This window comes from Nannospalax galili, unplaced genomic scaffold, assembly GCF_000622305.1.
Source record: "Nannospalax galili isolate Female #2095 unplaced genomic scaffold, S.galili_v1.0 scaffold938, whole genome shotgun sequence".
NCBI classification, from domain to species: Eukaryota; Metazoa; Chordata; class Mammalia; order Rodentia; family Spalacidae; genus Nannospalax; species Nannospalax galili.
Window position 1 is genome coordinate 103290 of NW_008340652.1, and position 12537 is coordinate 115826.

The 12537-nt window shown below is 40.9% G+C and overlaps 1 protein-coding gene across 4 annotated transcripts in view; it reads left to right on the forward strand.

Annotated features, from left to right (window-relative positions):
- The window catches only part of Ldah (lipid droplet associated hydrolase), a 107072-nt gene that overhangs the window by 84238 nt on the left and 10297 nt on the right, over positions 1-12537 (forward strand). For all 4 annotated transcript variants that reach the window (XR_003849925.1, XM_008835745.2, XM_029564797.1 and 1 more), the window contains one exon: positions 2455-2537. Coding sequence is in view for 3 of the 4 variants with exons in the window: in XM_008835745.2 (XP_008833967.1) it covers positions 2455-2537 (83 nt within the window). In the remaining variant the exon portion in view is untranslated. The remainder of the gene's footprint in view (positions 1-2454; positions 2538-12537) is intronic.

A 12537-nucleotide genomic window follows, 5' to 3' on the forward strand; every position in this document is an offset into this window, starting at 1 on the left:
ATGTGTGTATACACATACACAAAAATTAATGTAATGCAGTTTCAATTTTTAATTTAAAGGTACTTTTCCTTTATAGATGCATAAAAGCATATAAACTTAAAAAACTGGCCATTTCTTGTGACAGTTAATCTGTGAGCTTATTTGACACGCTACCATTTAGTTTATGCAAAAAATTTCAGATTTTTAAATTTATATTTCCATGATAGCTAATGAGATTGGGTACCTTTTTCATAATTCAAGTAACTTCTGAAATTCCTATTCAAGCCTATACCCATTTTAATGTTTGATCATCTGCCTCTTCTTGGTTTATAGAAATTTTAAAATATGTTCAGGATGCCAGTACTTTTATTATGGTGCCTATTTTTTACCGTTCTATAGATTGTTTCTTATTGCAGTCAGAATGACTAGCTTTTTTTTCTTGCCTGGAGCTCTGACAAGGCAGGCATCCACTTCTAGCTCTCCTGTGTAATGTGGCTGTTTCTGAACATAATGTGGCCAAGCTAGCCCCAGTTAAGATTCTGACTTCTTGACACAGTATTCCAAAAGACCACGAGCAAAGCCAGAGCCTCTCTGAGGTTGATATGCTATTAAGAGGTTTTCCACTGGGCTGGTGAAAATAGTAATTGTTCCCAGTTTAGAGCTTGTTCCTGTAATCTTTGCAGAAGATTCTTTCCCTGGATTCTGACTGTTTCTCACATGATTATGCTGATCAGTATTCAGCCAAAGCTCAAGAGCAAGCCTCTGCAACCCTGTGGAGCATCCATCCACTGTAACTCTTTCCACTAGTCTGTTCCACCAAATCCACTGCATTTACCTGCCCAAATCTTTCTCCTTGTTGCAGAATGCACCTAGAGCTTACTTTAATCAGATATGGTAAGATGATAGATATGCAGACAACTGCCTTTGAAAGAAGAGGTTATTGCTTACAGTTCCCAGTACTGGATATGCCACACCAGGTAGGGCCACACAATGAGCACTCCATTGAGTCAGAAGGAGGCAGAAGGGACACATGACCCACAACCTGTATTGTGTGTTCTACAAGAAGGAATGGGTGAGGCAGGCTAAGCACCAGGGCAGGTCTGGGATTGCCTGTTTTGAATAATTTCAAAAGTCTCTGGACTCTTGGGGTGATCCCTCATTGCCTGGTACCTAGCTCTGAGGTGATTTCAAGTGGAGGGAGGGTATGACGCTGGCCTGCTGAGTCAGAGTTTTCTAGAGGAGATAGCTGGGATTTGAGGCTTTGATGGATTGACCTGCATAGGAAAGGTGTGTTCACATAAGAGTATATGTCTCTGACCCACTGACTAAGCGACTAGTAGTGAGTGCCTTAATTAGACATCCTCCAACCTCAATAAGGCCATCTTTATAACACCGAGCACTGTAAGTGCGGTAGAAAGGTCACCTGGAAATGTGTGATGACAGATGCAGCTCTGTGGGCCATGTGAAAGCCTAACTTTGGTCTGTGGCAGTCATGGGAGGTGCCCCCCAAGGCCCCACATCTGTGCAGTTGAATTCTACTGCTTTGAAACACTAAATGTGTGGCTCAGTGCCTTGTATTTGGTGTTCTGTTAATAAAATTTTGCAGCCAAGAAATATCTAAAATTCAGCCAATGTTACTAAAATGATTTCTGACTTTAGACTATAAAACAGAACAAAAAATCTTCCTCATGAAATTTGAGATATGTCATCAGTTTCTGTGAAACAAAAATGTTTTCAGAGATGGAAAGTATAATCTGTTAATGAAGACTTCTGATTTATAAAAATAGCAGCCAGCATGTTTAAATTGTTTATTTCCAAAAATCTCAATTGTGAAAATCTCAAGTGAATTTTAATTTCAAATGGAAATAACTTCATGTCGCTCCTCTGCTTCTAAGTCGGATGGAGTAAGAAGGACCTCATTTGCCCTCTTTCCTAAAACAACTGAAAAAACAAATAAAATATATGAAAACAAAAGTTTTTATGACACCGCGTATTGAACAATGAAGAGACAGTGATTCTGAGAAAAATGAAACCAATGAGTTGAATTTTATAATACCCTTTGTTTATTGTTTGAAGCTTCCAGGCTGTTGTGTGGGGAGGGGCAATATAAGCAGAGCCTTTTCTCTCTTGAGTCAAAGAGTTTATTAATCGTGTTTTTAATTCTCTATATACTATGATGGATTGGCATCTTAGGGGCCTTGCTGGCCAGGGTAGGCTGCCCCTCCCAGGGTCAGCCAAACTTTTGAGACAAAGACTCCTCTGTGAATACACCTCTCCTGTGCAAGCCAGCCTACCCACCAGAAGCTTGCCAGACATCTCTTGTGCCTCTTTTAGACCCACCCATGTCTTATTTTAGACAGCCCTTAGCCTATAGAAAAGGAAGCTTATGAATGAATTTGCTAAAGTTAATGAGCTCTTTGTGTGTATTGCATATATTCTAAGTGTTTCACTGTTTTTGTTTTTGCTTTAATATAGCTAATGCTGCCTACCTTGGAGGCCAAGAAATGATGCAAGTGGTGAAGAGAGATGACGAGGTCATAAAGGAACATTTACCTAAGGTAACCATGTTAGGGCTGAAAGCAGATCATAGATGGGCAGAACTACTGAGGATGCAAGACTTGAATTAGCTAGAAACTGTAAGAGCTTGAGGGCTTGTAGATTCAGAGCTCCTCTAGCTCAAATTAATGTTATCTTTAAAAGTTACATAGAGTAGGTAAAGCCGATTACAGCTACTTAAATATACTGTGCCACCTGCTTTGTTGAATTTATTTTTAAATTCAACACTTTCCTATTTTGACAATGTATTATACTGAGAGGTCTTGGTATCTATAGAGTAAGTGAGTTATTTTGAAACATAATTAAAGCCATGTAAAAGAACTAACATATGACCTGACAACCAGTAAGCCTGTCTTTCTCATTCTCCAATACATTGGAGTAAGGCTGTATTGTTCTGACATAAAAAGTAGTTTTCTGAAATATCAGAATGTATTTCGCACCTACACGTGCTAGCTCATGCACAAATATATTTGGAAGATGCAACTCTGAAGCTGTAAGGCCCCCATGGTTTGCTATGTGTCTAAACATTCTAGAGTGTGTGTAGCTGTGGCACTTCTGTGACATCATTTGCCTACTTGTCCATCCTGAAGAGTGTAGAGCTGCACCGTGTGGTTTGGTTTGGTCATACCAAGGGCCTTGGTCATGTTAGGGACAAGTGCTCTGCCACTGAGCTTTGCCCCCCAGTGCAGAGCTACCCTGTGTAAATTCCATGTCCACTCACCTCATGAGGTTATTTGTAACTAGTTTGAATTGATATGTACTATAAGACTAAATACACACTGAACTTCAAAAACTTAGTACCTGGTACTCGATATAGATCAATGGTAGTGTGCTTGCCTAGTATATATAAAACCCTAGGTTTGATCCTTAGCACAGACAAAAACCATTAGTATCTAAGAAGGAAAATATTTCATTAATATTTTTATGTTGATTACATGTTGAAATGATTTTAGATATATATATATTAAAATATTTTTATATATTTAAAGTAATATCATTCCTTTTTACTTTTTTAACATAATTACTAGAAATTTCTCAAATCGTGTATGTGCTTTGCTTTTTGCTTCTGTTAGATAGCACTAACCCAGAGCTTTACAGTTGATGTGGAACACTGACATCTGCTGGGTACAGTAAAATGATCCCTGCTGGATGGCTTACTCTTACATGGCTTAGGGACCTACAACCTGAGCTAGAATCTTAGATACCCCTCTGGATTTAGAGTCTCTTCATAAGCTTTGAGACATAAACTTACCCATATTGTTAATTCATATTTCTATAACCACCCAATAGAGTCTTCTGAAAGCAAACATTGTATATGTTGTATAAAAAAAAATTCAGAATATTGAAACTATTCACTCCAACAGGACTTATGCCTGTAGTGGTGAGTACATTTCTTAAGCAGCATTTGTGTAGCGATAGAAATTTTGAACCAGAAGGAAGCTGTCACTGACTGAATGGAGACGGCTGGGGTCTTAGGAGGACATGCTTTCCAGGGCTCTGAACCACTTCTAGCAGTGAGGGGTAGGAAAACACCAGGAAACCATATTTTATTTTTTTAGTTAAATCATAAGCAAGTCTGTTTCAAAACTGCATTTCAGATTTCCAGGTTGGAAGTCCATAAAAACAGTTCAACTCCCACTTCATAATAAGATTGGCAAATGCTTACTTCCAAAACTCACACTTGCTGAATGGCTAGACCCATCATGTTAGAGCCCATCTTAACCAGCTGGGGAAGCCAGCTGCTGTAAAATACTCATCATTCTAGATCCTGTTTGTATGCTGTACTCAGAAAAAGGTCAAAGAAAGGTGCTAACTTATTCCTGCATTGACTTAAATCCATATGCAAGTGTAATCATTCCCAGACAGAGATCTATTCCCAGTAACTTGGTCAGGGCTAGAGGTTTCCTGAAATTTTCTTGAGAGAAACCTGAGTGTATAGTGGTAGAAAGTAGACAGCTCAAGGTTAGTATTAACACAGTCACTGGAATAAACTTTCCAACTGTAGGATATAATTTTGTTTCTAAGACAAAATTAAATGGACTTGTAGAATTTTGAGGCAGCAAAGCATTGTTTAGTGTAATGGTACACAGCTATCTTGGAGTCAGTTCACTGATCATGCTTTCTATTAGCTAAATTTGAGCTCTCCACTTAGATAATACTGTTCTAACTCCTAAGTAAAACTGTACAGAGAGACAGGGCATTTATTGCAGCTTTTTGTTTCTGTAAGGAAAAAAGAAGAAGCATGATATAATTTAATATCAATAAAGGTTGAATCAACACAATGTATCCCAGTCCTATTAGAAGAATAATGTAAGTTGGCAGGGCACATAGTTCTAGGAAGAGAGTGGGCATTGCCTCCTGCCTTCCAAAGATCCCTGGCAATCTGAAAGCCAATTCCTAAGATTGGAAACTTTAGACATCTGTTCAGGATACGTTCTCCCTTTTTCTACCTACACAGAGGTATTCAGAAACTTCCTATCTGTTCACACTGTCTAGTGTGAAGAGTTTTTGAACCACACATTGTTACAAAATATATTCCATATATCTGAGTTATTCAGCTTAAAACAGTTATGAAAAGTGTATCTTTGTACCATCTAGCCAGGAAGCCACAGAAAAACTAGTCTAAAAGTACTCTGCCAAATCATGCAGAAAGCTTTCTGACTCTCCTACCCAAATCAACAGGCTTTGGTTTTAAAGCTAAATTCAAATTTTCTGCCACTGATTTCACAAAGAGCAATATTAATATTCTTGAGAGAAATTGACCGTTTTAACTCTGCAATGTTCTAGGCCAACTGACTATCTTGGAATGTCTGGAGACTTTGTACCCAGTATTAGGAAGTCTTCAGTGATAGTGCCTGTTCTTTCCAGGAGCAGATGGAGTCATAGTTATTTCTAAGAGAAGACACCATGGCTGAGACAGCAGAGGTCATGTTGTCTCTTCACCTAACTAAATCCTACTTGCCTTTTAACTTGGCTTCCAGTGTCATCTCTAGGAGGCTTTCCTCAGCCCCTCCCTCCCCTGGGCTCATGTTACAATATTCCATTTGTCACACAGAGGGGAAAAACCTATATATTCATCCCAAGAACCCCTAAGATCCAGCACAATTCCTAGTACCTGGTAAACAACCAGTCATACTGAATAAATGGATGGAGAGTCGGATGGAGAAGCCTTTGTAGAGTATAAAGTCTGTTAAAATACAGTTTGCAAATTATTTTTAAACTAATTTGTGGTTTAGCACTATGTGCATCTTTATTAACACATTGAATAGCAAGCTGAAATGACAGTCAGAATTACTACTGTAAATTTGTAGTGCTGAATATAATTCAGTTTTTAGTTAGCTATAGTAAGCTTACTGTGATTGAAAATATATTTTTATAGGTGAATATATATAGATAATACTTGGTTTATTGCCTATATTTATAAGTGAAAGAAATATTAAGTGATAATTAGAGGTTAATAACAATAAAGATGTAGATTTTCCAAGGTTTACATAGCCTACACCCCCAACCCATGGACCTACATGGGAATAGACTCCAAATGTAGAAGCCTTGCATTGGGAAAACAGAAGAGGCCTAGGCAGCATGGTTTGGTGGTTTGGGCACTGGCCTAGGAACACACCATGATGTGCTATACTAAACGATTAAGTTGTGGGGAGCCATTGAAGGGTCTAAGCAAGGGGGCAATAACCAGGACAATATTCAAAATATCTGGCAACCATGTGATACAGCCCCTGACCAATCAGAACATATACCAGCCACCAATAACCACTTCAGTGTTCCCAGTACGTATCAGTTATCCCTATAAATATGACAGAATTAACAGGTAAGAGGGATAACTTGGGGTAAAGTGTTGTCAGAATGTTGGGAAATGGTGAAATTGTAGGTGGCCTTGCTAGTTACAGAGCTTTTAGAAGAATGAATACAGTGAGGCTGGAAATGAAAAGATTTAGGAGGTAGACTCAAAGGCACTTAAGTGCAGGCAGCATATTAGCAAATGGAGGTGCAGGAATCTGGATTTGTGATACAGGAAGGCATACAGGAGCAGTGGCCTCTCATTGTGGGAGATGCTTGGTACTTGTGTTGGTGATATCTGTGGAACATATAAGTGAATACATGTCTGGGTGCATGATGTGACGCATAGGAGTCTGGGCTCAATTTTGATTTGGGCATGATAGGCCTATAGTTGAAGCCATGAGCATGGATAGTGGTGACCTGTGGACATGTGCCATATAAGGAGAGAAGCATCCAAAGACTGGTCCCTGGGGAAGCCAACTTAACTCTTAGGGGAGAGAGGAGCCAGTGAATAAGCTGGGAATGGAGAGGGAGGGGTATGAGATGAGAACGTAAGTGGAGTAAGCCGAGGGAAGAAATCATCTGTGCATGTTCACCACTCCCAGTTTGTATGGGAGCCTCTGGGGTCTGCTGTGCTGTTCGAGGCACCTGGTTTATCTGAGGCAACAAGGAGATCAGCATCCCCTTGTTCTGTCATTGCTCTAAACTATAAGGGGATACATGTCTCATTCATAGAAAAGTGAATTAGTGTTTGGTTATAAACTTAAATTTTCATTTAAAACTCACTTAGGGAAATTCTAAAGTGCCGTGACCATCTTTGGCCCAAGCTTATGGAAACAGACTGAATCTGAGCATCACTGTCAGTCCACAGGAGTTTGTCCCCAAAGAGAGCACAAGATCGGTGGAGTGGGGGGAAGGGGAATAAAGTAGTCCTGCCTCTGCCCTCCGCAGTTTGTGGCTTAGGAACCCTCAGGAAAGGATCCCTGTGCCCTAGCTTTATCTCTGTCCTCTACTTACCCTGCCTTAGCCAGGGGTGCATGCTGCTTATGGGAACAGCCCTTGCATAGTGCCGACATTTGCAGAATGGCCATGCAAATCCTTCTGACATGCACACGTCCTGCTTGGCAGAGCATAGGAAGTGCTCCCTGGACCAGCTAACCAGGACTGCCTTTCCGCCGAGCCCTACTCTGAAACAGATTGTGTTAGTTCTGCCTGTTTAATTTGAAGCCTGTCCAGAATGTCATAATCATCCTGGAAACAGATAGGCTTGTTTTTATCTCCATCATTTTGACCTCATGAGCTTCATTTGAGGGGGTTGTGTTAATGTGCTCCTAAGGTCTCAAGTGGAGCCTGAGTGAAAGGAGGCAAGTGTTGGAGAGCAAAGTCCTGAGTGCCACAGCCTAGGTTCAGACTCTAGCTCTGCCATTTGTTTCATCATGTGACTTCTCTGGAGTTACTGGACCATCATACCTTTTTCCATCAATAAAATCATTTAATATTAATATATGTTCTCAAATAGCTATGCCAAAATGATAGTTATAATTCCTTCATACCTTGTTATTCAGACCTCACAGTGTCCAGCATATAATAAGCATTCGATAAACATTATTACTATTATAAAATTAGGTATGGCCTCTAAGCACTTCTTTTAAAAGACTGTTTGCCTACTTTTCCTCCCCACATTTCATTTTGTAATGAAGTATGACTTTATGTGACTCAGAGACCCAGGGTCTAGATCAAGCTACCGCTCCACATAATATTCCTAAGGGGACTGCTCTTTAGGATCCATGGTGGGGCAAACAGTCGTGTGGAATTTTTACCAGGCCGATGCTCAGTACTCAAGGGGCAGAAAATTCTGATGAGTTGGACTCTGATTTCTTAGTTTAAGTTCTGAGGCATTTGACTCAAGAAGCAACAGAAACAGGGGGGTAAACTAACTCTCAGTGCCTCATAATCATCTACCTCAACAAAGGAAAGTGGGCCTTCAGTCAGCTGCTTATTACAGCCCCATATAGGAAACAGATGAAGCTAATTGCTAGAGGGCTTTATGACCTCCATGAGGGAGAAAAGAAATGCTGGCCTGCCTCACGTTAGCTGGGCAGGAAGGAGAGAGCCCCACTCGGCACGCCAGTGGATGCATCGGCCACCAGAGGGTGCACCAGGCAGGGTGCTGGTAGGCCCTGTTCCTTTGGTACCTCCACTCTACCTTTTCCTCTGGTGTCCTGGGGGAAGCAGGGTTCCATGGGCAGTTGATATTGTGTTTTCCCCTCTGTCCTCTTTGGAGATTTTCATTCTCATTTCCTCAAAAATGGTAGTTCAGTCATAAGAGAAGAAACAAGTAAGTTGCCGCTAAGTATCCCAAAGCCTCCACCTCCGTTCTTTGCTCAGGTTGTCCAGAAAAACTGCAGTGAAAGTGTATAGTTTAGTGGCTACTTGTGTCCACATTGGGGTAAAACTCTTAAATAACTGAAAGGAGATGTTTGTGTAACCAGATAGGTTTTCTTTAGTTTCAGGAGGTCAAGGCTTAAGTGTCTTGGACTGCTGGGAGAGGGGAACAGAAGCCTGTGGCCAGCATCTCTATTCCGGATGCAGTAGAAGACATAAAACTGGTACCCTGTCCCCCAGAAAGCTGAAAGGTGTTGAGGGCAGGGCAGGGAAATTTAGCTAGGAAATGGGGAGCTTCATAAATGTGGATCTAGACTGTTCCCCAAAACCATATGTAAAAGACTTGGTGCCAGCTTGGTGCTACTGGGTGATGGCCTTAAGAGGTGGGACCTAATAAGAAACCATTAGTCAATATGGTCATGCCTCTAGAGAGACAGCGGGAATCCAATGCCTTCCTGTCTCTTCACTTCCCAGCCATCCTAGATGAGCAGCTTGGTGCTCTCTGCAGTGATGTACTGCCACACCCGAGGCCCAGAGCAGTAGAGCTAGTTGATCACAGTTTAGAACCAATGAAGCTGGGAGCCAAAGTAAACCTTCCCACAAGTTGATTATCTCAAGTATTTGTGTCAGTAATGGAAAGTTGACTAATATAGAGACTCACAATGTGGGCACTGATTCTATCCCTGGGTAAGCACCTGGCTGCTCTATAAATGAACTCTTGCTTTTTTCACAGTCTTCAAACAAAAGTTGTTCCAGAGAAAGAAAGGTAAAGTGGAGATGTTGGGAGCAACATCCTCTTCCTTGACCACTAAATGTCAGGTAGAGAAGCTGCAGATCCTCACAGCGCATCTACATGACCCCCATTGGTCCCTCCAACCAGTGCCAGCCAAGTCTCTACTTTGCCCCTGTAGGAATAATAAGCTTGAGTAGATCACACTACCATAACATGCATGCAGTGATCGTGCTGTATTGTATAAAAGTACAATGAGAAGCCCTTTCCCTCAGCAGCTCCATCTGCCAATCTGCTTAGGCTTCATGGTCTCATGGAACAGACTGCTCAGGACTGAGCATGGTCTCATGCTGAGCATGGTCTCAGACTGCTCAGGACTGCTCATGGTCTCATGGAACAGACTGCTCAGGACTGAGCATGGTCTCATGCTGAGCATGGTCTCAGACTGCTCAGGACTGCTCATGGTCTCATGGAACAGACTGCTCAGGACTGAGCATGGTCTCATGCTGAGCATGGTCTCAGACTGCTCAGGACTGCTCATGGTCTCATGGAGCAGACTACTCAGGAACAGACTGCTGCATGGTCTCATGGAACAGACTGCAGAGTTGGCTGCATGGTAAATTATGATCTAAGGAGCTTCCAAAATTCATTTTATCCTTGAGGCTAGCAAAAGAAACAAATAATACACACATGCTTCATAAACTGAAAGGGTCCTTTTCAGTAGACCTGCTTCTCCTGTAATACCTGTAGTCTTCTGGTCTCCTGAATAGAAAAGTATTTCCAGTAGATACTTTGTATGTGTGGCTTTTTTATTGTTCATATTTTTTAATGCCGATCTATGTGTAACGATGGTTTTGTTAGTTATTGGCCATATCAAACTATGGTTCTCTTAGTAAGAAGCCCTGTATAAGTAATGCATAAAAGCTGACAACAAAAAATGTATACTCAAAGCATCTCTGCTTGCTCCCTCCAGGCAGAATTCTATTCCCTCAAGCTCCCAAGTTCTCTGTCCACACCTCTGTCCGCTGCTGTGATAAGGCCACTTGGTACAGCCTCATGAGCTTTCTCACAGCTACCTAGCCCACTACCAGATGTGGGGTAGGCTTGGAGTCATCTTGCATTGAACTCCTTTGAATATATCAGCTTCACTTCAGTTTATTCCATAGTGCCTGTTCATAGACACCCCCACCCCCGAAAAAAATGTGGAGGGCAGAGGTAGGTACATGAGAAAAGACGAATGGTTCCTGTGTGGGGACAAACCACAGCAGTTTACAGAGACATTTTAGGAGGGATGTGTTAAAGGAACATACATCTATGAGCACAGACTATAGACACACAATACCACTTTCATATAGAAGCACAAGAGGAATAGCAGAAGGACAGGACTGGGAAATCAAAGTCTAAAACTAAGAAATGAAATTTTGTGTTTAATAGAAAAAATGAATTACTTAACATGAAAACAATTTGGAAATAGAAATGTTTCCATCTCAATAATGTGTACTTTTTGATAAATTCTCATGAGTATAAAGAAAAGTGCTAAGGAGAAATAAACTACAGGAAACCATTTGTTTTCTTCTGAACCTTTGAATATAACATCCTGCCCATAGCCTGGAATTCTTAGCTAACAGTTGCAGTCACCACCCCATGGATGCAGCAGCTGTACAGAAGTACATGGACATTGAGGAAGATTTAATCAAGGTAGCTGGCTGTGTTCTTATCCATAGTTATCACACTTTCATTTTTTTGGTTTGTTTGGGGTTTTTTTTTATCTAGTTTAAAACCTCCCAGTCTTTAGGTTTTCTTTTTTTGTTTGTTTTGTTTAATAATTTATTGAGAATTTCATACAGGCATACAAGCATAGAAGGTGTTTTGATCAAATCCATGCCCACTCCCTCCCCTCCAGCTCCTCTCACAATTCCCCATTGCTTTTTTCTGATAACTTCATGTACTCTTCTTTTTCTTTTTTTCTTTTTTTTTTAATTTATGAGATTTTTTTGCTTCTCTAACATTCCCCCCTCTGAAGAGGTAATCCCAAAGTCTTTTAAGGATTAGATAAGTGCTCCCAAATATTTTTGGCCTTTGGAAAAGAGTATGTTGCTAAAAGGCACAAGTACCTTTTGACTTTTAGCCAAGAAACTGACTTCTTTGGGGTCTTTTTACACTAACTGTCTACCCAATTCCTACCTCCTATTCTCATCACACCATCCTGTGAAGACGTTACCCAGCTTGCGGATAGGGAATTGGGACGCAGACTGCTCTGGCTACTTCCATGCTGAACAGGGATGCAGGGTGAGGCAATTGGGGTAGCCCTTCAGTGGGTCTATCTAAAAGACTCTCAAATTGCATAACTTTTATCTATGGGGGAAAAGAAAGTCCTTGACTGGTGAATAGGAGATGTGAAGAAGTAAAGGCAGGAGTAATTAACATTACAAGTTCTAGACAGGGAACTAGAAAAAAGTCAGAACAGGGCAATTTTCAAATGTTCATATGAGAGTCCATTGGAATTTCTTAAAGAGAGCTTCCAAGAGCATCCCTCTATTGGGTTCCTTCTCATTTTTCTTTTGTCTGCCAAGGCCTTCGGGATTTGCTTTCAGGCATTTGGATAGCTGTTGGAGTGGTTATACTCAGTATCGTTTCCCTCTCAAAGGCTTCTAGATAGGAGGAGAAAACAAATTTGGCCATCATTTTAGAATAATAGCTAGTTGTCTCCCTTAGCTACAGGTGGGCACTGCAGTATTGGAGACCAAGATTTGAAGTCTTACATCTGAGCAGCACTTTCTAGTTAGGAACAAAATCATCAATGAGAAATAACTGTCTAAATAACTTTTTATATGGACTTTTAGCTATACACATGGACTCTTAAAGAATTATACTGATCACTTTAATCTTTGGTTATACTTTCCTTTTGAGTGTTTAAGACCGTAGAGTTGGCCCAGATAAACCAATTTATTTTTGCTCTTAAGGTCATTTGAGGATCTGTTCCTCGGGGGTCACATGGGCTTGGGAGGATTCACCAGTTCCATCTATGTAAAGATAAGTCAACAGTCCTGCTCGACCATGGCTGGCTTCACTTGGAAGCATGGAGGAAATGTTTT